The sequence below is a fragment of the Triplophysa rosa genome, linkage group LG25, assembly GCF_024868665.1.
Source record: "Triplophysa rosa linkage group LG25, Trosa_1v2, whole genome shotgun sequence".
Taxonomy (NCBI): Eukaryota; Metazoa; Chordata; class Actinopteri; order Cypriniformes; family Nemacheilidae; genus Triplophysa; species Triplophysa rosa.
The window spans coordinates 10,761,660-10,786,831 of NC_079914.1; the positions used below are offsets into that span (position 1 = coordinate 10,761,660).

The following is a 25,172-nucleotide window of genomic DNA, read 5'->3' on the forward strand; positions in this document are numbered from 1 at the left end:
CATGCTGTCAGTCTTTCAGATTGCTGCTGGATGACTTTATGTCACTCCTGAGGTTAGATTTTGTGGAAATTCAACAAACACTGAACTGGAATGGCCACAATACATCTAGAAATGCTGATTTGAAATGAAAATTTCAAATGGTCTCTTCATTTTTCCAGCTCTGAAATATGTCAGAGAAATGTCATTTATCAGAAACTGTGAGAAAGTAAGGGTCAAATCAGGTAGATCAACCTTCTTAATAGCTTCTTAAGGAATCAACAACACATTCACTCAGTATATACGTAAATAAAAGTAATTTTTATCCCAAAGCTGAAGATAGCTTCAGCAGGACCATCTCCGTAGCCGGCCCGGCCACATTCTTTCGCACAAACATGGACAGCTATTGATAGACTCATTCCCCCCGAGGAACACCAGAAGGCATAACTAAAGCTGCTCTCTCACCGCACTCGTATGAGAAATGTGGGTCACTGAAATCCCGGCTTTGGCTGGTCAGCTGACCGCATCAGAGCCGTGGAGGATACAGATGACGCGGCCTTGATTCCACATTGGGACTTGATCAAATTTACAGTTCCTAAAAACAGACAGAGAGGGAATATCATCATCAGCATTGTGTTTTAAAACATTAGCATTGTCTGAAAGCATGCTGAAATACCTGAACATGTTTTTTTATATAATGCATGACAAATCTGCATGTGATGTAACCGCTATACTGCGATTGTGGCTTGGACGCAGTTAAACACATACAGCTGTCCTCTCCTGACTGGCCTCTCTCTGCATTCCTGTGTCCTGGAAGGAAGGGGGTGGGAGGTGGGGGGAATAGCAAAGTTGTGAAAACGTTTCCTGCGGTAGACGAACATTTCTGGGGGCCCTATATGGTTTCCGCACTATAGATACAACTCCCAAATAAGTCCATAGGGGTTGGTTCAAACTCTAACCACAGGTAGGAGCAATCGAAAACAATGATGACCTTAAAGTCAACAGCATGTGAGATACAAATAAGAGGTCAATGTTTTAGTTCTCTACGTGATTTATTGGGTTTTAAGAGCCGTGCGGTGTCTTCGTGTAACGTGGTCAGTCCAACCCCTTTACCAAAGAGCGGGCGGAGAGATGCCTGAACAAAACACCAGTCTGGATACAAGTAGAGACAAGACCTACCATGGCAGTCCTTTTGTTCTCCACAAACAGAAAGTCACGAAATCTTTCTCTCTCCTTTAACAAGACGGATATGGCTGACACATCAAATGTGACCTATGATTCGTCAATGATCTAGTTAATCTCCACAACGTATGGAACCTCTGCTAAGGCTTTGAACAGTATAGGTTTACTCGCCCGCCTAGTATTTAGGGTAAACACCAAAAGTCGTCATAGGATTCATAAAGAAAGCGTACACTCAATGTTTAAGAATCTTGAACACACAAGTTTGCAAATTGAGTACTTGCGAACTCTCGCGTATTCAAGCCATGGCTTAAAGGAGTCACTAGCCAGGTTTCCATTACCCTTCAAAATGCGCAAATTGAAATAGGGCATTGAAAATATGCCCAATGTTAACACGTTCATTTCGCAAAAACTCACATGTATCGCAAAAAAGTTCTCACGCTCGTATGAGGTGTTTTTTCAGGCAATACAATAAAGGCATATTTTGCAAAACTGCAATGGAAACACTTTTTGTAGTATTTACAAGTCACGTGGCGTATAAAAAAGTCACATGACCATTCGCGGTATGTTTTGGCAGAACATTTGGAAAGATAGGATGTAAGGAATTCACATCAAGTAAGATCTTATAAGATGGCCCAAATGCAGGATAACGAGTGAGTGCATAAGGAGATTTATTAGGAACAGTAAGGTAATATGAAAATATATAAGGAAATATAGACATTTCTCTTCACTCTTTCATCACAGTAGGTGGCACTATGCACTAAAATTGGTTTGCAACCTGCCATAAAACGTACAAAGAAGAAGTACGGCCAGAATGACTTATCGCGAGAAGAATCAAAATACACTTTAATCGCATATAACATCATTTAATGGAAACGCAGTCATTCCGCGATATTGTTTTAATAGACATTAAGAAAACATCGCTTAAATTTTTAGCAAATCTGTAATGTAAACCTGGCTACTGTCCGTTTAAATCAGCTTTGCGCGAGCGCATTACCGAAACGCAAAACAAACCATCTGACATCCGCGATTACTGACGCAAGCCGCTTATTTGTTTATAGACATATCTGATCTGTGAACGACAACATTTAGCATGATGTTCACGAAAGCTCGTAAAGCAAACAAGGAAACTACGGCCGTACCAGGCAATAAAAGTAAACGGGGAACTGAGATGTGTAACGGCGAAGCAGTTCGAAGGTTGCAACTTCTTTGCAATGACTTGGCGGCCCTCCCCCCACGGCAGAATCACAAAGGCGAATCGGCAGCGCTCTTTTAAGGGAACAGAGAGAAAAGGGCCCTCGCCGTGGCCCCGCCATTCATCCCGCTTGACCCCAGACAAACTGAAGTCTTTGTTTATCTTGGGAAACTGGCAGGGAACAGGAGCGGAGGGGTCTGGCCGGGGGGAGGGTGGAAGAGGATGGGGGGGTCAAAGAGAAAAGGGGATCGGGGGAGGGGTATCCTGGGAAAAATGCCAGCATGGAATCAGTGACAGGGCCGGGCTTCCTGTAACAGGAGCAGCCTGGGATGGCGAAGGAAGAGGTGGGGTGCAGTTGTGGTTTGGAGAGGCGGGTGGGACGGCCAATGCTCTCGGAGAATACAAAATACACGCGGGCACTACAGAAAGTGACACGGGAATGTTACGTTGACGTGTGTTTCCTATTAAGCGTGGAGTCACGTTTGACTATGGTTAAGACATAGCCGCCGATGGCCGAAAGATTTATAGACTTGCTCTACAAAATGATGAAGTGTTCCTGTGGGTCAATTGGTAGAGCATTGTGTAAGCACAAAAGTAATGGGTTTGAATACTTAAAAGTGATAGTTCACCCTAAAATAAACATTTCGTCATTATTTACTCATCTTGTCATTTCAAACCTGTTTAACTTTCTTTCCTTTGGCAGGACGCAAAAGAAGATATTTTGAAGAAAGTTGTTAACCGGCACCCGTTGGCATTGGTTTTGTGTCCATACAATAGAAGTGAATGCGTGCCAGCGCTTTTCGGCTACCAACTTTCTTCAAAATATCTTCTTCTGTGTTCTGCGGACAAAAATTTTCATTTTTGCGTGAACTTTCACTTTAATGCACTGAACGTAAAAAGAAATGAAATATAACATGGCTGCAAATTTATTTCTGATTATTCAGCATTTCTGTCCGAAACATGCCTCATAAGATTCTTATGTGATTGTTGAATGTTTAAGTGTCTTAAACGCTACAAGCCGGGGCATGTCGAGAGCAAAGGAAGCTTGGGGCAATTAGGGCAGACAGATGGTCGCTGTGAGAAAGCAAGGCTGGTGTACCTTTCTTGTGTTGTTTTGTTGTTGCAGGAGGGTCATATGTTCATACAGGAGCTATGCTATTGATTAATGTGAGAACTACAAAAGATATTTTGAGAAATGTCTTAGTGGTTTGGTGTCCTTACAATGGAAGTCAATGGGGTCCAATGTTGTTTGGCTACCAACGTTCTTCAAAATATCTTCTTTTGTGTTGTGCAGAAGAAAGAAAGTCAAACAGGTTTACAAATGACTTTAGGGTGAATAAATGACGAACGAATTTAAATTTTTAGGTGAACAATCCCTTTACGTATATTGTGCCAGTTTGGACATCCAAAATCTCCATTGCTTTAAAAGCACTTCTCAAAAAAGAGGAAGTATATCAAATTTTACATGCCCAAAAGTACCTGCGTCCAACACACGGACGGTTTCAAGGAAGTAAACCGCAGTGTGGAAGTCAAAGTTCACTTTTGAGGCTGGGGGAAAGTTTCACTCAGTTTGGAGGAGTTTTTGTTTGCTCACCATGACTCAACCATCCACAAAAGTCCACTAAACACCACAGATTAACACACATGACGCGGCAAACTACCTGTTTTTCAACGGTGCACAGCCCTAGATATTTCTTCCCCTTGAAAGTAATGAATATCATAAACATTCCTCCATGGGAACATTGCCTTCAATGGAATGCCAGAGAGGAGTCATCTAGGTCCAAACGGGTCCAAAAACCAAGGTCAAGATCACCAGTTTTCTGGTTTTTGACGCAAGCGTGAGTGTTTTTGTGTGGCGATGTTTCCAGGGAGACAAAACAAGCTTCGTGCCGTAGAGTGAAAGTGGCTTAGTAACCATCAGCAGCTGCCACAACAATAAACACGAGTGAGCTCAGTTACACACGACACATAGTTTTACAGTAACAGTACGTTGATATGATGTGGAAAATAAAAACAAGCTTCCTGTCTGACTGTTTTGAATAAAAAATCGTACAAATTTGAAAAAAGTTGTCATTTTTAGGTGGAGTTTAAACAAACGGATTTGGGGGATTTATTAACTTCTTTAAACGCAAGCTATCCAGTGGTCTTTGTAAAAAAACACAAAGGAAACATTGTGCCACAGCTCTTACCAACAATACAGGAAAAGTGATACAGGAAAGTCAAGGCACTGAGAAGCTCCACCTATAAGACTAATGCCATATGGAACCAGTGGATATGAAAGAACACCTTTATCTCTCTCTCTCTCTCTCTCTGGTCTGCTAAAGAAGTAACTCCAAAATGTCAGTCTAACTTTGTTACTGTATTTGCTTGTAGCTTAACAGTGCCAATGTGTTTTTTAAGGACAACCTGTATGTGCTGTGGATTCTACAGTGTTTTTCTCTTAAAGGGACAGTTCACCCAAAAATGAAAATTCTGTCTCATTTACTCACCCTCTTTGTCATTTCAAATCTGTATGACTTTCTTTCTTCTGCAGAACACAAAGAAGATATTCTATAGTATAGACACAAAACCAATGCAAGTCAATGGTTGAGTAAGTGATAACAGAATTTTTATTTTTGAGTGAACTATCCCTTTAAAAACCAAACACTTCCACATTACCTGTCCAATAAGATAAGATAAAGTAACCACCACAGTGCTACAGTATTCAACTTTGTGTCAAATATTCATCTAATACAGTAAGCTTTATCTTCTCTCCCTCTCCCGTCATAAACCGAGATGTTCTTATCTCCCTCAACACCTGACAGCAGCGAGCACCACCCTTTCAACTGTCCCATCCAAACTGTCGAGGAGATAACGTCCATTTCTATACGTGTGCATCATGAACGAGTGTGTGAACACGTGTGTAAATGACGCTGCTGTGCCGACACAGGACGCCAAATTTGACTTTAACCCTTATTAAATGTGTTTCCAACAGGCCCTGGCAGTCCGGCGGATCACCGCGCTCCGACGTCATCCCGTTGATTAGTCAACTGCTCCAGTGACCCACTGGAGACCGACAGATTACGGCAACGCACACGCTGCGATTTCTAGCTATGTGCCAAGTCAACAGATGCCTAAGTACTAGAGGATTTCACAGGCAAGACACAGCGTCTGGGTATTCCAGAAAGAGTTCGGATGAGGGTTGATCACAATTAGGATATTCTGGGCCACCCACTGTGGCAACTAGGAAGTGTGTATTAAAAATAGAGATCGGTCCGAGAACAAGAGTACAGTTGTAAGAAAGAGGTCGATGAGTTTACAGACTGCTTTTTTATAACGTTTAGCCCATGTTGGATACAAACTGGATATACATTAATGTCTTCATAAAAGTGGCAAAAATGAACTTTGAGAAGATTTACACTCTCCGTCATTTGGGGAAAATGGATTAAAAATATTGATGACTCATCTTGCACTACACAGATTTTCGTCCAATCGAATGCTCTCGATTCCTAACTCCCATGTCTAGTGAAACTAAAACAGAAAAAGAGACAAATTCCTCGCTATGTCCATCCTAGACTTTACTATTGTAATAAATGTTTTTTATTGGTTCAGTTTTCAAGTACTAATATGACTAATAAGATGTTTTCAAAAAGGACTGACAGTGTGTGTATAGAGGACAAATTGGGCGATAAAAGGGCAGATACAGTACCTTTTGTGTGTGCGTGTGTGTGAACTGTGAAGAGAGGAAACAAAGGGGGGATATCAGAGCAGGAGGAGATATTTGGAAGGAATGGGTGGGGGGGTGGAGGTATTGGCGGTGGCAGATGCTGTCCCAGCATGACTTTAGTGAATCTGCAGTGGGGGCTGTTATTGGGGGGAGGGCTCGCTGGCCTTGTTTGACATCAGCTGCGACTCTGGCCCGCGTGCGTATTCCCTTGTTTGTTTGTGGACGCATTCCGCGCGCATGTGCGAAAGGGTGTTGGAAACGTTGTTTTTGTTGGCGTCTGCGGGGTGGAGGAGGGGTGGTGCTACTGTACGCATTACAAACATCCTTGGGTGCTTGGGTGTCAGTTTTAATTTGTGTAACTAAAACAGTAGCATACTGTGTGTGTGCCAGACAGACAGACAGACGAAAATAAATAGCTAGGTGTAAATACATTTGTAAAATTTGAAAAAGGCAACCAATATCTATTTAATATTATAGAATTGCCTTCACATTGGAAACATGCCGACTCACTGAACCCGCTCCCAGACATAGAATAAAGGTAGCTTCACACTGCTCTCATTGCTGTGTCTTTGTACTAGTGCTTCTACCATCACGTCTGTGTGTAATCATGCACTTCCTGTGAACACTGTTGGCCATTCATCATACAAACAAACACACACGCACGCGCACACACACACAGCTCTTTTTTTTCTCATTGCCGGCCCCATACATTTATCCACCGGAATGAAGGCAGGCAGGCAGGCAGGCAGGCAGGCAGGCAGGCAGACAGACAGACAGACAGACAGACAGACAGATTGAGACAGAAAGACAGATAGATAGAGAGAGATATACAGAAAGATAGATAGAGAGACAGACAAACAGACAAAAAGACACACAGACAGATAGAGATAGAAAGACAGACAGACAGACACACAGACAGACAGGTTGAGAGATATACAGAAAGATAGACGGATAGATAGACACAGACAGAAAGACAGACAGACAGATACACGGATAGACAGACAGAGAGACAGACAGGCAGAGAGATATACAGGTATAGAGATATACAGAAAGACAGACATTATATCTATAATTCGAGCTTAGTGCAATGCATTCTGGGATTGCCGTAGTGTACTGTACATACGTTTCTGCCTTCAATCTTCACTAAAACAAGGCATCTTAAAAAACAGCAGTATGTTTTCTCTGTCCCCTTCACCCCTCCTGTCTGTTTGTGCCTAAGTCCAGAGCAGCCAGGACACTCTGTCCTACATTATTACCCTTGAAATTACATAAGCAGAAGAGAAATGGGGCAACGTTTGGAGAGGAGTGACACGAAACCTCCCTGAGCCTCCCGCTGCCCGGTGAGATGAACAGCTGAGAGTGTTTATTTTGCTTCATTCATATCTATCTGTGTGCGTGGAGCTGTTGGCCCTGTTCGGCAGTTGCTATTTTGGTAAACAGAGCTGCGAGAGAGAAAAAAACAGCAATTGGATGTTAGAGCAAGGATGTTTTTGTCACTGCTGTGCGTCACTACCATGTCGCCTTGGTTTCTAGCCGTGGGCATAACAGCAATTGGTATCAGCGAATTACACACCTTTATAACCAATGGATCTGTAACAGACACAAGCTCAACTCACTATAAACACAGACTGCATAATAGTTTCCCCTCCCACTACCAACTATCAGTAAACATACACGGGTTACATCTGTAATCTAACGCCTAAACAATCGACATTCCCACAAAAACCTTGCGGCTCCTTGAAAGGGAAAGTACAGATTTGTTGACATAATGATGTGGAGGCTATCAAAGCCCAAGACAAAAGGCGTGCACGACACATCACGCTCAAAACCAGTCTAACAGGCACAGAGCACACAACAACACAAAAGTAAACAATCGTCCGAGGTGAGCTCATTTTACGGTCATGTGCGGTGTGACCTGTTCCCTGGGCGCCGCCCATATTTTCCCACAACTCAGCATGTGTTGAAGTGACTTTTATTTTTTCATTTAGAGATGTGATGATGTGATATTTGATAAAGCATATGTTTAGATCATTTCGATTACAACTTTGCAAAGACTTAAGACACGTGTAGGTACGCTAATAATGTTATCAAAACACCTTCAGATGAATTGCAGTAGGCTATTAGAGAATGTTGATCAAAATAAATTATTTTTTGTTTTATAGGTTGTATGTTAATGTTTAATTTGATAGTGTCACCTTAATTAGAACAAACTTTTCGAAAACCTAAGAAATTAGTAGGTCAGCTAATAACGTTAGCAAAACATGTTCAGATGTATTAGTATTGGAGGCTTTTATATATACAGTATATCAGTTGTATTAAATTTAAATCTGTTTGAATTGATAGTCGCATTAAATACAACAAATTTTTCAAAGACTTAGGAAATGTGTAGGTTCACTAATAACGTTAGCAAAACATGTTCGGAGGCATGGCAGTATCAGAGGCTGTTCATCAATATAAATGATTATTTTTAATAAATGTCAATCTGTTTAAATTAATAGTGTCACATTAATTACAACAAACATTTCCAAGACTTAGGAAACTTCTAGGTTCGCGAATAATGTTAGCAAAACATGTTCAGACGCATTGCAGTATCAAAAGGTTTTCATCAATATAAATTATATTATTTATTATTTAAATGATCAAGTAATAATTAAACTATTTAAAAATATATAAATTATTATTACATTTTTAATCAAAACAAAAATATATTTAATTAATATTAATATTTCTATAAATTATAATAGTTTATTTTATTTTTATCAAATGTATTAAATCTAAATTTGTCTTGCTAATTTGATAACATAATCTCAAAGTCACCCTATCTGTATTGTTCTGTGCCAGAAAAATACAACTTGTGGTTGGAAAGCTTGAGTTTAGTATAACAGCTTTAGATTACCAGTAGTCTAAAACCAGTTTTAAAGTATCAAGTCTTCCCAACATTGCATTACAGTTGGTAATGTTATTTGAAGAAGCAAGCTTTCTCTGGAGTGAGGTCATCATATCTCTGCGGTCATTTGAAGATGTTTAGTTGACAAGAACACTACATGTTCCCAGGGGGTGGAAGGGAATACAGTCGTCAGGCTGCGTAAAAACAACAAACAAGGGTAGCAAGGCAGGCTGACGCGTTATTTAGTTTGTAGTCGTGCGAAGGGAAAGTGGCATTAGCAACCCAAACAGTGTAATTGCTCCGAGTGCTCCAGGCAGTGTGCGTTATTATTTCAATTACACAGAGGGTTAGTAGCGAGCCTTGAGGTACGCCAGACATTACCCCACCGACTGCTTGACATCTCTGAGGGAAAACTACAGAAATGAGCTGATAGATTCATCCCGGGAGAAAAGAACGAAGACTCTGCAGAGAAGCAAATCAGAAACGTGTGAAATTTACGTCAATTAGCCACAGCCGGATGCCCTCGGATTACATCAGTGTGATGGTTGAAAGTCTCAGATAGCTTGTTTAGAGGCAACCAAACTTTAACTATTTGCTGTGAAACCCCCTCAAGGAGTCAAACCCAAACACAAAGGGGTTCTCACAACACCTCCCCCGAATCAGGACCCCCATTCTGGGAAAGGCGTTCAGGGTGGGGGCAGGGGGTGCGTGGATGCGCGTGAGGTAAACACATTCCTGTCGGAGGTTCTTCAACAACCCCCACTCCCCACGTAAGCCCCTCTTTTCTCCCCCTTTATGTCACACACCTCCTCCGTCACGACACAATACACAAACAGCATGGCCCCTGCCCCACCTCCTCCTCGGTTTTATACTTTCAACAGCTTTTCCCAACCCCCACGTACACCCCGGGGGGAAACGGGGCCAACCTCCTGCCAGCAAGCTGCCTTATTGTTTAAAGCCAGTCTCATTTGCGACGAGGATGAAACACAAACGAAATTTAATCTCTTCACACCTAGTCCTGCCCAGAACGCTTTGGAAGAATATGAGAGCTCACAGACTAAACACAGACACACCTCTGGTGGAGCTCAAATGTCAGGAATCAGAAATGGGAAATTTGGAAATGACAATGCACCTGGTAGATGCTTCTATCTAAAGTAACAGAGTGTTCCGGGTATTTATTTTATCAGGGTGTCTACCCTGGGATTCGAACCCCTGACCTTGAGGTTGTTCACTCCATGCTTTACTAATTAAGCTAAATGAACATAAAACAAAACATTGTCAGTGCTACTTAACCTTTGATGTAACAATAAATGAGTGAATTAAAATTAGATCAAATTATAAAAGTAAGTGTGTGCTTTTCTAATGTAATGATTCAAAAACTATTTTTAAGGAATTGCCAGTGATGTCACAAAAGGTAAGAAAATGTATGTGCGATCACAAAAGCCCCCTGTGCTTTTGTTCCTCTTGGTAATGACCGGCACGATATCAAACATGATCTGCATTAGCATGTCTGCCATGTAAAAGATATGTCACCCCGAAATGTGTATGCGTGCGTCCAAAAACCATCCCCTCCAGGCTAAGGACATGCCGGTCAAAACCACATTACTTCAAATCCATCTCGCCCCAGACAGACACCCCCCTGCCAGACAGTCCCTTAATTTTGCCAAGACCAGGAGCCCAAGGACCCCCCGGAGGTCAAGGTTCAACACCTGAGAAACACGAACGCGTGTGATTCCGTCCCGCCTCCAGCCAAAAAATAATCAGGGGCTGCTAGCGTGTTAATAAGGCAGATCATTTCTGAATGTAAAGCAATGTGACACATCAGCCCCCCGTGCAGCCGGCCAACCTTGTACATAGACGCGATTCCGCGCGCCGAGAAAATGCACCAGGATGTGCGGTGATAAAAAAAGATTAAATAAAAGAACCCGGTGACTGGTGATTCAGAGCTTGACGTGGAAAGGTGAAAAACCCACAAGCGCACACATTTGTTGCCCGGGTAGACTGCAGCGCCCCCTCTGCATCAAATTTAGCGTGGGCTGGGTATTTATAGAGCCGAGAAACGCAGACCGAGCCTCCCGCTGAGCTGATGGATGAATCACTCTCTCAACCTGCAGAGATAAGAGAGAGAGAGATACAGTAGCACACATCTGTAGCCGTGACGCGCTCACGCTTGTGAGCTCTTCATTATTTTTCCTTCTTTACACCCCCAATAATACTCCATCATGACCCACAATATGTGGAATGTGGAGTATGTTTGGTATGATAAATGTAAGTGAAGGATTTTTACACTTGCAATGAAAAAACAACGTAATTGCGATTTCATGCATTTCACATTCTTGACACAAAGCTCCAACTCTGCTTTGGACACCCTATTTTTATTTTGTACTTTTTTGTACATTGTACCAATTCTGGATGTGTGCAATCGCAGCTTCACAGGGTGGCACTCATTCAGCATCACCATAATACTGCCATAGTACATTTTTGTAAAATAGACCTAAAAATTGTGCCATGAATCAGATACGAACACATCCTTGCCACGTAAGGCCCAAAAATAATAAAACGTTGCGATAACGTTACTGCAACGTTTTTATAACGTTGAGAGAACGTTAGCCAAAGTTATGAGAACGTTCCCTGTTAGCTGGGACAGCACACTAACCCCATTCATGTCTGTTTATACATGACCTAATCTCTTCTCTCTCTACGCTGCAACCAATACTGTGTCACCAGCTCAGCTGAGGTTTAATGTACCACAGTTTACAGTATCCACATCAAAGTCTACACACAGATGCAATGAATTATGACAACACTGCGTACCGAGCAATATAGCATCCGCCCCTTGGCGCACAAACCTTCAGAGATACAAAGGAACACTGTTGGAAGTACTGGAAATTAAGTATTTATTATATAACTGATCTTTCGCTAAGGTTAGTTTTGCCATGCAAGAACAAACAGACAGTTGCACCCTAGACCAAGATCATCTTTTTTGGATACACTGACAACTGAAATCTGTTTTGTGTCTGTGTGAAAGTATTAAAACTTCAAAAAAAAGAAAAACACCCCACACAAAATATATAGCTTGTATGCAGGTCTATAATATTCTATAAAACTAGTTTCTTCATAATCTTACACGTGGGTTGCGGAAGACAAATGTGCCAGAAAGGGAGGGGTGACGTGACGTGAGACGTGACCTGGTTTGAGTATAAAGAATGTCTTCTCTGTTGAAAACAACTTTCCAAAGAGCTCTCTCTTCTGAAGGCAAACTGCATGACCTTATACGGACTGAATACCTTATACAGACCAATAACGCGGTGAAAAAAAACAAAAGGGAAAATCTTACCGAATGGCTCCATCTAGTGGACATTAGAGGCACCTACAGTTATGTACGTCAAATATGTGTACGATTGATTTAATTTGACTAAAAACAGTGAGGGAGGCACAATAAAACATTAAGCTGAACGTTATATTTAAGGTAAAGTAAAACTACTTTTAGGAAAATTGTCTGAAATCAAACAATAAATGACCTTATATGACACTTCTGCTCTTGCAAACGATAATAAAGGTATTTTGTCATTATATATAGCAATATACCAAATTTGGTCATTGTATTATTGCAATGTTTGATGGCGATTGATTTGTCTGTTCGTCTTTGGCTCCCCCCAGCGGCCATTACGAAGAACCTCTATTTGCAGAAGCTACGAATTAATACAGGGTCTCGCTGATTAGTAAACGATTGGTTATATTGGTACTACAATTATTTCTTTCTAACACTCGTATTAACTGTATATAGCCATATCTGGGAAAGTTTGCGTTATTAAAACAGTATGAATTAACTATTTCAGGACTTTTACCAAGTGATATTTGTGAAAACACAGTAAGTAATGGACAACAATAGCACTGGAAAACATAAATGGAAACTAAACACACATGTAAAGTATATGCAGGATATTGCACTAAACCAAGTGTGTGCTATTTAAAAAAAAAGAACATTAAAGCACAAGCACACTTTTCAAGGATGTTAGATTTTAAATGACAAAACAATACTGTACTCTTTCTATAATGTTAAAATGTTTTTTTTTTCATCCCAAAATAAAAATTGATTTTTTTTTTCAAAACCTGTATACGACTCTTTCTTCTGTGGAATACAAAATAAGATATTTTGATTAATGTCACAGTGGTTTTGTGTCCATACAGTGGAAGTCAATGGGGACCAGTGTTTGGTTTGGTTCTGAAAGAAAAACAAGTTTTTGGCCAAGTGGTTGATGTCCTCAGGACAACATATTTTGTTGACCTAAGGACAACATTTTTATAAATAAAACCTAAACCCACACCAAACCCCAACCCTAACCATAACTTACCCCTTAAATCAGAGGGAAATGATAAGTGAAAAACAATGGTCTACAAGCACCTAATCCTGGTTGGAAGATTAAACATAAAATAAACTGTAAATTTATTTCTGAAATCTGATTGGTTGATTTAAATGTTGTCCCAGGGTCAACATGATGTTATCCTAAGGATATCAACCACTTGGCAAAAACAAGAGAGCCTACTTCTAGGTATCATCTAGGAGAGATCATGAGGGGGTAAGAGACCTCAAAATCTGATTATTTGTTTGCACATGTGTTTTAATATTTCGTTATGAAATCCTATAAAAGGCCTATAGGCTTTGACGAGTGCAATATATAATTCTCTCTATAACCTCTAGGGGGCGGTGCAACATTGACAAAACCTGATGGGACTCATTTCTGCCTCCAAAAATAGGAATTCCTGATTCTACCAAAACGAAACCACCCATTCAACTGCAGTGCTGTTTCCATAGAATTGTCCCTCCACTTTCTGAAATAAAATCGTTTTTTTTCTCAAACTTTCACTTTTTCTTAATTCCAATTTGATCACAACAGTGATTACGTCATCAAAATTGATTTACAATAAGATGTAAAATACTAAAACACAATAGGTAGCCTATAACAGTTAGGCCTACTACTCCATTTATACCGTATCCTATGATCAATAAATATACATAACTTGCTTTTACCCAGCAGTGACATCAGATGAATGAATGAATCATGTATGAATAAATGAATAAAAAACAGGTCAAATTGTGAAAACTTCTGCAAGAGGTCCCATATTATGATTTTACAGTATTAATAAGTGTGTAAATGTAGGTATTTCGGCACCTACATTTACACACTTATTTGGGAGGACATCTTTCACTGTTTTCTAGTAAGTACGTAAGTAAAAATAAGCTAATAGTCCTATAAATAAATAAATATATATATATAGCCTATATATAGCCTATATATATATATATATATATATATATATATAAAATAACTGGCCAAAAGTTTATACATATGTTCGTTACAACAAAATAAAAATATAAAGACATTATAACAGCAGTTACGACCATGCACCCATAACTCACACTCGCGCGCAGGAAGTTGGTCGTGACATCAGGGGGGGGTTTGGGCACCGAGACTCGTGAGAGGTAGTAAAGCCTTCATCGCTTTTAACACATCACAGATCTAGAAAAAACACGTGTGAAATGGACCCAGCCTTTTCCTGTTTATAGGAAAGACAGTAGAAATGGGATAGACCCGAATCACATTTGGGCAAAAAAGTTTAGAAAGTTTTTACCTCACGTGCGCAATAAGACAGTCATGTTTGTTTGCTGAAGTCTGCGTCAATGTTCTGGAGCGGGAAATGATCATTAACACTTTGAGCTGTTATCAGAACTTCTAATGGATTTAATGGTTATAATCGGTTTTAATAGAACCTATAATGGTCTCCGGTACAATGTTGGGATGTTACCTAGCGGATGCCAACCAACAAAACACCATTAAATCCTAATGGAATAAGGCCCAAAACACACCAGACAGAGGAATTTTAAATTGGTTATGAACAGCTGATGTGTCATGGTATTTATAATGTAAACCATTAGAATTTCTATTGTTTTTTACCAGCAAGGATGGGGTAGAGGGGTATAAGTGAGGTGTCATAGTACCTGTCGTGGTTTTACTGTCTGCCAAAACAGCAGTAGTACAGCCAGCGGCTCTCATCCCTGTCTGATGGATGAACCCTGGGTCGTCAGCTCACTGATACGGTCTTATCGCGCTGCGCAAGGTGGTCCTTTGAGGTTTACACCAAATTCTGCCGAGTCTCGCAAGGCATCCTTCCGAAATCGCTCAAAATCCGTGGCAATGAACTAACAAAGGCTCGAGATCAAAGGCTCTCAGATGGTGCTGCTGATTTCCCACATACAGTATTTATTCTGCGTGTATATTTCAGACATTCATTCGTGGAGATATATTAGCGGTGAGCGGTGTCTACCTGAGACCATCCTCGACTGTTGACAATTAGGCCTACTGTTATCTGCTGTATTGACGACAAAGAGGATGATGATGATTTTGAACTAATGTGCTTATTATTATCTTCATCACCATCTTCAATAGATTCAAAGATTTTTTTACATCAGAAAAACTAATTGACAGAACTGTTAGTAAATAAACGGAAAAAATGTATTATATTTCTTATTATTACAGAAATGTCTTGACATAAATTTTAACATACTTTTAGCATTTGGGACGGAAAATGTTGATAATTTACTCTTTAAAGCCTGCATCATGTATATAGCTCCATGCAGTTCTTCCAATTTTGGGCATGTTATGTTTTTCCAATAATAATAATTTAAGCTAAAACTTAAATCTACCTGACTTGAGTAAAAGCAGTCACCAAAACATATATCCCAGTAAATATGATAAACTGGCTTTTAGTTTTTTATATAATATCGTAATTGAAAAAAGGCATTACATTACCTTGGATTATTAATGTAGAAAATGAAAAACGATGCTAATATTGACTGTAATTTAGCCTATGTGGTCACCTAAACATCAAGAATAAATTTATTTGTCTTAAAAAATATTTAACAACCTTACGTGCAACCTAAAAACACAAAATAGCTTTATAAATAGGCAATCTAGATACATTTGCAGAATATCCCCTCTTATTAATCAAAATAGCAATTAATAATATTGCATTGACCAGAAATCAGCTAGAATTTGCAATTTGTCGTGGTCTACTTTTATAATCTATACTTAGAAAAACCCTTGCTAATCACAGTCAAGTCAAGGTAATGTCCATCATTTCCAGTTAATACACGCCTCTGCGCAAAACGCTGAAATATGTAAAAACAAACAGTCACTAATGGTACTTTTCAAGCGTACATCCCCAGCCAATATCACTAAACCTGTTACTTCTGGCCGCATAATTAATTTCTGATTTAGCCCTGTGGCGCTTCAACAACGCTACCAACATGACGCATTTCGTCGTCTTTCCCCTCAATCTGCCGAGTTATTTTTTATGCATATCCATTCACAATATACGTCTATATTTTTCTATTCGCGTTTGCCCTCGATAAAAAGCAAAATAATAATGAATCATTTCATAAATAATGGGTTTAGGGGCTTATCGACCGCGAAGTGGCCGCCACTGCGCTCTTATCTCGCCTGGCCACATTGCACCCGTGTTCCGCTCCCCATACTAAGAGGCGCGCGCTGGACGTGATGTGGAATTATATAGACCTCACTTCCAGTTCCACGCAGCACTTCAGTGCATCTAAAACCTCAGACATGGATGACCCTCCACAAAATGGCTCCATGCACACACTAACATCCACCGCAGCCCGACGACGGTAAGAGTCGAAAATAGTCGTTTCTGCGCTCATTTATTAATCATAATTTGGTTTTACAACGACGCAAGATGATTCATGTAGGGTCAGTTATGAATTATACAATTTTTGTTTCGTTGTTTTTGGTCCAGGAGTTAGGCCCTTGAGCCCGCACAAAGCAGGTATCGATTTGGCATTTATTTTATAATTAAAGGCCGTTTTAGACACGATCTGTTTGATCTAAAGTTGGGAATTCGATTCATTTCGATTCGATTTTCCACAAAAAGGATGTTGGCTGTTCGTTTCTTCTTTTCCGTTTTACGAGTTTTATGTGGTGGTTGAAATAATAGCCACCGTAACTCCTGCAATGGATTATTCTCATCAATATGTCATTATTCGAAATAAAATCTAATATTTTGACGTGATTGTAAGTTACTAAAAATGTTCATGTAGCATACATTTGTTTTGAACGTTAGTTAACCGTTATATGTCGATTGTTATTGAATAATACTACAAATATTTTTGCCAGACTTTGCATATTAATCGTGCTTATTTGAGGTTGTGTTTACACGAACAAAACTAACAAAAAGAGTAGCCTATTATTAGGAATGCCATTGGGTTTTCTCAGAGACTGTGACCACATTATTCTTTTAACGAAGAAATGCCATTAAAAGAAATCCAAGCAACCAATATCATTTTCAAAATATTAAAAATAAGCAAAGTGCAATTATAAACGCATTATAAACGCAATTCCTTAATAAACATGAATTGAGCATAATATTTCAATAGTCCAAGTTAAACAACTGACATAAACAAGCAGACAAACAATAATAATATCTAAGTATTTACGAAAATAAAGCTTCCATTTTGACAACACCAACACCACAAATAATGTTATTATAATATTAAGAATTCATAATAATACCAACGTGTTGTTTTAAAAGCCAACGTAAACATATAAATTAATGTTAATGTGGAAAGGTGTTATTAAATATGGCCCTGTAATAATTATGCGGTTCAGATTATATTCTGTTATAAACGCAGAACAATGTTGGCAGAAGATAAACTCGTTCTCGACTAAGACACCGTATGACGCGCTTATCTCCAGATACCATGAGCTGAATGTTGATATGATAGACCAAGGTCAGGCCAAAGAAACACAGAAACAGGCCCACTTACAAAAAAGTTTTGAGTTTTAAACTCTTTGATTTTAATTCAAATGGTCTGTACGTAACATGGCAAGGCTGTTTAATGTTCCGTCGTTCTTTATATTGTGACACATGACCATGTCTTGTATTGATCTAATTGTACCTATCAGTAAACTTCCAAAATGTACATGTCTGAGCATTACGCTCAGAATGTATAAGCATGCAGCAATCCATGCAAATGTCATGTGCATATGGCCTGTATGATGACTTTGCATGGATACAGTAGTTATTAGAGAGAGACACATCACACACATAGGGCTGCATAACTGTACTGTCAGTGTTTCCAGTCACGCGCGCGCACAGGACCGAAAGGAAGCACGTAATAACACTGGTGCATTTCACTAACCATGTAAATCATTGTGCGTAAAAGCTGGATTTCTTTTACAGGTGACCTCTAAGGGCAATCGAAAAGGACTTTATTTCTTGGGTTTTACCATTTTCACTTGATTGTACTATATACTTGGAAAACTGCTTGTTTGGATTCGCTCTAAACGATGATGGAAAAACTGAAATCCGAGAAATTTCCGCTCAGCCCGAGCGCGGAGGACTGTGCTTCTCCCCCACGCGACACCAACACGACTTCCTCCCCAGGTTTGGCACCCGTGGAGGAGGGAGATGCATGCGGGAAACAGGAAGGCACGACGCCGGAGAAAGGAGAGCATCACCTCCCCGAGGAGAGATGCAATGGGGCTCTCATCCTTAATGGCGTTGCCAAGGAAACGGCTTACCACGCCATTGAGCTAAAAAAGGAAGTGCCGGTGATCGAGCTGTCCAGGAGAGGAGGGACTGGTGATATAAAAGGCAGGGAGCTCAAGGCAGACAGCAGCCATAAGGTGCAAACCACGGAGCTGTGCAGACCACCGATTCCTCTGCCGCTGCCACCCAAGGACCCGCTGAGCGAAACTCGAATGGTGCAGTTGAGTCCACCCGCTTTCCCTCTCCCGGCCCGAGCGATGCTCTACAGCAACATGGCGCAACCGCTCTCCACTATTAACAGGTGAGATTTTTATTTATTTCTAGTTTTGTATTAAAGTCTTTTATTTATATACAATTTCAATAAAGATTACGCATACTTAAATTATGCACTGAATACTTTTTTTAGAGATGGGAATATATAGAAATGGCAAAAGAATAGCCCAAGTTAAATGTTATAAATAAGAAATCGTTTCTCGATGGGAACGTACTGGGATATTGTGCACGGCGATCTTTGCATATGTCTTGATATTTGTCTTTTTGACACTGTTTGCGTTACTTATTTTATATATAAAAAAAATAAGTATAGCCTGCTGTAATTACATATACAGGCTCATTTTAAATACTCTCACCTTATTCCGAAAGTTCGGAATTTATAGCAGAATTGTACAATGTATAAGACAATTTTGGATTTTTTTAAATAAATGAAAATAAATATATAATTACATCATTCATTTTTGATGCACCTTTTTACCTTAACTGTTTTTTTTTTATTCAATTTGTGTTTTGTATTTACAATCTTTCATCATATATTTCTACTGTACGTATTTCGTTTCTTATTCATTAACGACAACATATATCCTAACATTTGGAATAGTTATAAACCGCATAACGCGTAAACTTATTTGCTATTTCGAAACGTTTTACTTGTTTTTTTCCCAATCGTTTTTTAACGAATTACATGTTTTATTTCAGTGGTTATGCTGGAGAAGCGGAACAATATGGGATGTATCCGAGCAGTCGGGTGAAACGCAGACCTGCGCCTTATGAGGTTGAAATCAGCGATGGTAGGAGCATTTGAGATCTTTCTAAGTAGCCACTCTTTGGCTGTGCCTTTCTCTCACCTCTTATTTCTAATTCCCTTCATCATTTCGTTCTCTTTTTCTCTGTCTGAAATAACATCATATACTGTACCTCGCCAGATTGAGGTTTTGTATAAATGAGATTGTGACTCAGACAGTGGCCAGAGATTCACTGTTTCCAGTAATGCTCTTCCTAAAATGAGATGTTTGATTTTGATTTTGATTAAGAAAATATATTTTTCCATAGAAGAACAGATCATTCACGTCAATTAAAGGTTGAATCAAAATAAACGGAATACGCAGTGACAACAAGGACACGTTTTTTATTTTTGAGACTTAATATTTGACTGTAATGTAATTTTGCTTGATATAAATGAATAATTATATAACAACGTAATTAAAGAACAATCTTTCGTGCATTTCGTTGCTTGGAGCGAGCTATAACCAGTCATTTTAAACATTTTGGTATATAATTCAATTCAATGTTTTCACTAATATACTATTATCTTTTACTATTATAAAATAGTATTCGAATTAAGTATTCGAATTTTCAAAATCACACTTGATTGAATAGAAAAGCATTTCCATAAAACGTCAAAAAAAGGGATGCTGAGTAAAAAAGACACATGAGAGAAAACAGGCATAAAAGAGAGGAGAGGGTGAGAGAGCAGTACGTCTTAGCCAACAGGAACCAACCCAAAAATCACAGTGTATGCACACCAGAGATAGCTGCAAGTTGCCTATAAAAATGCAAATAGGACAATGTCTTTGCCTGGAAGTTCTAAGGCGCAGATACGAAATGCTAATGAGGAGACGCCAACTTCACAACACAATATAAATTCTGCGCACAAATCGTCATTTATGAGACGTTCACCGCCAAAAAGTGAAACGTTGCTCTCCCTTTTGTTTAAGAAACGTCTGAAATTATTCCTTAAACTCGAGAGGTTTCGTTAGGCATTTAAATAAGTGTAATTATAAGAAGTCACTGGTGCATCAGGCAAAGTGAAGCATTGATAGCCCTGTTCCAACAGAGCTGTCTGGGATGAGAAATGGCCCTGAATAATTGAATGTAAAATGCCAAAGATAATAGAAAGGTTAATTAATTCTTAACTAAATAGGGGGAGATAAAGAGCTAATCTATCAGGGAGAAGTGAGCGAACACCTCAGGTGTGTTCACAAGGAAACCACTGTTAAAGCACTCAGCCGTGCAGGGTTAAATGGGGACGATTTGTTAGAAATATTGTGGAACAAACTCTGGGAATCGAACCCACAACCTTTACGCAACGCTTTACCGACTAATCCATTACCACACTTAAAACGATTTCCTCTTCTTCTTCTCTTTAGGATCACAGCCCAAAATCGTGCGACGGATCTTCACGAACAGCCGCGAGCGCTGGAGGCAGCAGAACGTGAACGGCGCCTTCGCCGAGCTCCGCAAGCTCATCCCCACCCATCCGCCCGACAAGAAGCTGAGCAAGAACGAGATCCTGCGCCTTGCCATGAAATACATCAACTTCCTCGCCAAGCTGCTCAACGACCAGGAAGACATGGTTGGTGGCGAAGCGCCCGCCAGGGCCGGCCGCGACTCCACCCTGGTGCGGGACGACCTCCTGCAGGAGATGCTGAGCCCCAACTCCAGCTGCGGGAGCCTGCTGGACGGCAGCCCGGAGAGCTTTACCGAGGACCAGGACTCGTCGGTGGACTCCAGACCGTCAGCGAGGGGACTGCATCATTCCAGTCAGGCCCTGGAAGGAAACGCCCAGCGATGACTGAGTTGGATGCTCTGCTCTGTGGACCTAAATATGTTTATGTTGTGTGCAAGCATATTCTTACGTATGACCTTCTCTTTGCGCCTCGATACTTCCTTGGTGCCCTCCGTGGTGAAACACTGGTACAGGGGAAAATGTTGAGCTGCCTTTTGTCCACACTTGGTCATTTAGGCAGCGAATAGTGGATCTGTAAACGAAAAAGAAAACGGAAGGATGTGAATGGTACATTTTCTTGCGTTCCGACCCACATCTCATCAGGTACACTGTTGGTAAAGTGGAAACCGATGGACATTTCATCTCAAGTCACATTAATCTGAAAAGGGCTTAACATGATTTAGAAATGCCCTGGCTTCATGACCATGGCTTTTTTGAGACTTTGGAGACATAACAAATATCTGAAGGAATTATGACCCTTGTCAAGTATTATCAGTATATTGGCAATAGCAACAAAACTTATGCTATTTGGGAAAAAGTATTGCCATTTTGTAAATGGTTTTTCGGTATTATGTTTGGAAATATGGCAAACAAAACATGCAAACGAATAAAGAGAATCTTTCGTGGTGGAAGAGGTACAAGAACGTGTACATAATCCGAGATAATGTCGTGTGTCATCTTCCTTTTCATTGTGATAATGGTACATCTTTATTTAGCATCCATCCACCCTCATGCGTTCATTTATTTGGCTCATTCCCCCCCACACGTATTCATCGAGTAAGCGTTCCGTCACTTTATTTGACTTGTATGAACTTGATCTGCTTTTTAGCAGAGGATTGAGTAACCAGTCTTGGTACCTTTAAGTATTTTATTGGGTATTAAAAGAACAAAAAAAAAAGAACAAAAAATGGTTATTTTGATGTGATATTTAGTAGAAAGACCTTTGTTGTAAGGTGAAAATCTATCTATATATGCAATGTTATATCTCACGAAACTTTTATATAAAAAGCCACAAAAATAAAAAAGGCAAACCTGAAACCTGTGCATTGTGGATTTTTATTGATGCATTTGTGTTTGGATTTCAAGCTGACACACCCTAGGATAGTCCACCTAAAAATGAAACACAAAAGAAGATATTTTGAAGAAGGTTGGTCAATAAAAACCCGTTGGTCCCATTGACTTTTATTGTATGGTCACAAAACCAATGCAAGTTAATGAGGCCCAACGGTTTTCTGTTACCAACATTCTTCAAAATATCTTCTTTTGTGTTCTGCAGAAGAAAGAAAGTCAATCATTTTTGGGTGAACTATGCCTTTAATATCACAACTATTGATGTCTACTTGTGACCCTGCCTGTGAAAACATGAAGTCATTTCTTTGTGATTTACTGTTTTCAACATAAAATCATCCTAGATTATGTAAAGAACATTCTGTGAAAATATAACCTTAATATCTTTAATACTGACCGAGAAAGGCTACGTCAAAGATTGAAATCATAGTGATATCAATGGGTAAAAACAAACTTTGATGCGCATTATCCAAAAATGAGATACATTTTATGCAAAACTTTAGGTGTTCATTTCTGATTGAGTAAGCAATTAGGCTGTTGTATACACGTTTTAGCATGAAAATACTCTTGTCTATTTCCAAAAGGCTTGGACGAAGATAGCATTCGTCTGCTGGACATTACGTTTTTTCAAATGAATCATCATAACCTCTGTTGCTATGACAACCAGGCAAAAATATCCAGCAAACGTACAACGTGTCAAAAACACTGTAGACGGGGATTAAAGAAAAAAATCTATGCACTGAAGGGCTGAGATGTATTCTTTAAAAACACTGTCAAATCACTCGAGCCAGTCAGGATTAAGAGAAAAAAGCACAATGCATTTCTGTAGGGAACAAAATGCAAAATCCACGACATGAGAAATGAATACATTGTGACAGCATAAAACACCTTTAACAAGATTTTGATTAAACATCCCGACACAATGCAGCAGCCAGACGTTATCCTGCTCACATGCATGTGCATCACAATGCATTCATTTCATTAAAATGCGATTTCAGACTACATCTTGGTGAGGCCAGGTCATTGTAGGTTGTTAATATGGCCGTCTAAACCCTGGGAATATGAGTGCCGAAGGTAGATAAGAATCAAAGCCAATGAAAAAGTCATCGGCCGTCTACTGGCCCCTGGGGGACTAGAGAGGCAGTGTGAAAAACTGATCCAAGGGCAGTTCCCAGACCAATCCCTGATTCACAACAACATACATGCATGACCTTGCCAAGTGTTCTCAGCTAGAGGACATACGAGTAAAATAGGCTTGTGTGTCAATAAACACACACGGTGCAATAGAATTAGTCTAGAAAATGGATCAAAAGTACATTGGCCCAGTCCCCATTGACTTTCACTGTATGGAACTGCAAGACAGCGTGGGATATTAAATCAAGAAAATAATTTATTATTCATATTTTGAGAAATATCTCAGTGGTTTTGTGTCCATACAATGGAAGTCAATGGGGACCAGTGTTGTTCGGTTACCAACGTTCTTCAAAATATCTTCTTTTGAGTTCTGCAGACCCGAATCATACAGGTTTCAAATGGCACATTTTTGGGGGAACTGTCCCTTTAAGCTCAAGCTCAATCTGTGTCAATTGAAGATCACTAATAATGTCCACGCCATCAAAACACTCCCGCCCACAATCTAAGTCCCTTTATTCACCTCAAATTCCAATGCCCTTGCATTATGGATCCTATCTGAGACATTTGACTAGGACCTGACGGCATCTTTATCCTTTTTAATTAACTGTGCATAGACCGCACCTGCCCATTTCCCACTGCCAGACCCTCGAAAAACACGGATGCAAGGTCCAGGTCTCAAAAGACCCCCGTCACAACAAAAGACGTGATAATAACCACCATTACCCTGAGATAACTAGACAAGGGAGGAGAGAAATCAATTAGGACGCCCCTCCCACTCGTGGATGTCCCAGTGAACCGGCCGGGAGTTTGGTTCTCAGAGCTGGAATGGGACAGTGGAAAGAGTCTCTGGTAGGGTCTCTCATGGCTATCTACAGCACCATCGGCAGAAGCGGCTCCCTTGGGGAGAGGGTGTTAATGAGAGGGCGGAGACGTTTTCTGGTTATAAAGTGGTGCTAATTTTCTGAAGGGACAAAGCTGCTAGTGGAGGCTGAGAGACGCTCATGTGTCCCTCGGGTCCAGAGGGGGCGGTTCTTGCTCTTCGTCCAGCCCCGCCCATTCTTTATCAGTTTTGGTCTGTTAATCAGGCTCTGTCACTCTTCACCTTAAGAGGGCTTTTAACATCAGTTCTCATGTGCATTCATCTCGTATTGGGTCGAAGCCGGTCAGCACTTTAAACAAGTCAACAACAGCCTCAAGTTCAAACAATCTGGACAATTATCAACCGTCCAATCCAGTGAGTAAAAACTTCTATGTTTTTACAACTGCATTGTTAGTTTGACTCGGATTATAAACTAGATGCAAGTTTGCTGACCAAAGTTTTTAAACACTTGCCTGAAACGTTTCGTAAGATATTATAAACCTTAAAGTTAATCATTTTAATTTTTGACAAAAAAATAAGCATACAAACATAGTAATTTGTTTGTACATTTTCTCGACTATTAATATTTTCAAAATGGATAACCAAATGGTCAATTATTTGGCCCAAGCCAAAATAAATAAAATAAATAAAAAGCCACAATTAATGGAAATGACCTCGAAACTGCTTAAAAATCTAGTTGATATAATGGCAAAGCAAAAGTTTGATTTGGCTAATTTTATGCAAAGAGTGACACTTTTAGTCACAAAATAATTCCTATAGATACAGTTGTGATATTGGCTGGTTTTATGAGTTTACTAT

At 39.8% G+C, this 25,172-nt stretch overlaps 1 protein-coding gene and 1 long non-coding RNA gene across 2 annotated transcripts; one reads left to right on the forward strand and one right to left on the reverse strand.

The window, feature by feature from the left end:
* Window positions 1-68: 68 nt before the first annotated feature.
* LOC130549197 (uncharacterized) lies at window positions 69-21,051 on the reverse strand. Its single transcript, XR_008962148.1, has 3 exons — window positions 20,897-21,051; window positions 653-786; window positions 69-571 (listed from the first exon to the last, which is right to left on the reverse strand). It is a non-coding gene; the product is annotated as an uncharacterized LOC130549197 (long non-coding RNA).
* tal1 (T-cell acute lymphocytic leukemia 1) lies at window positions 16,516-21,464 on the forward strand. The gene is made up of 4 exons (XM_057326418.1): window positions 16,516-16,630; window positions 18,202-18,811; window positions 19,483-19,574; window positions 20,934-21,464. Exons 2-4 carry the CDS (start codon window positions 18,309-18,311, stop codon window positions 21,356-21,358), a joined length of 1,020 nt encoding a protein of 339 aa, XP_057182401.1. The 5' UTR covers window positions 16,516-16,630; window positions 18,202-18,308; the 3' UTR covers window positions 21,359-21,464.
* The last annotated feature ends 3,708 nt before the right edge of the window (window positions 21,465-25,172 follow it).

What these genes read in the sequence shown, in the direction of transcription:
- tal1 (XM_057326418.1), top strand. Translation starts at nt 18,309, where the DNA reads ATGATGGAAAAACTGAAATCCGAGAAATTTCCGCTCAGCCCGAGCGCG. An exon ending in CCGCTCTCCACTATTAACAG is followed by an intron (nt 18,812 to 19,482) that starts GTGAGATTTTTA and finishes GTTTTATTTCAG; the next exon opens with TGGTTATGCTGGAGAAGCGG. An exon ending in TGAGGTTGAAATCAGCGATG is followed by an intron (nt 19,575 to 20,933) that starts GTAGGAGCATTT and finishes TCTTCTCTTTAG; the next exon opens with GATCACAGCCCAAAATCGTG.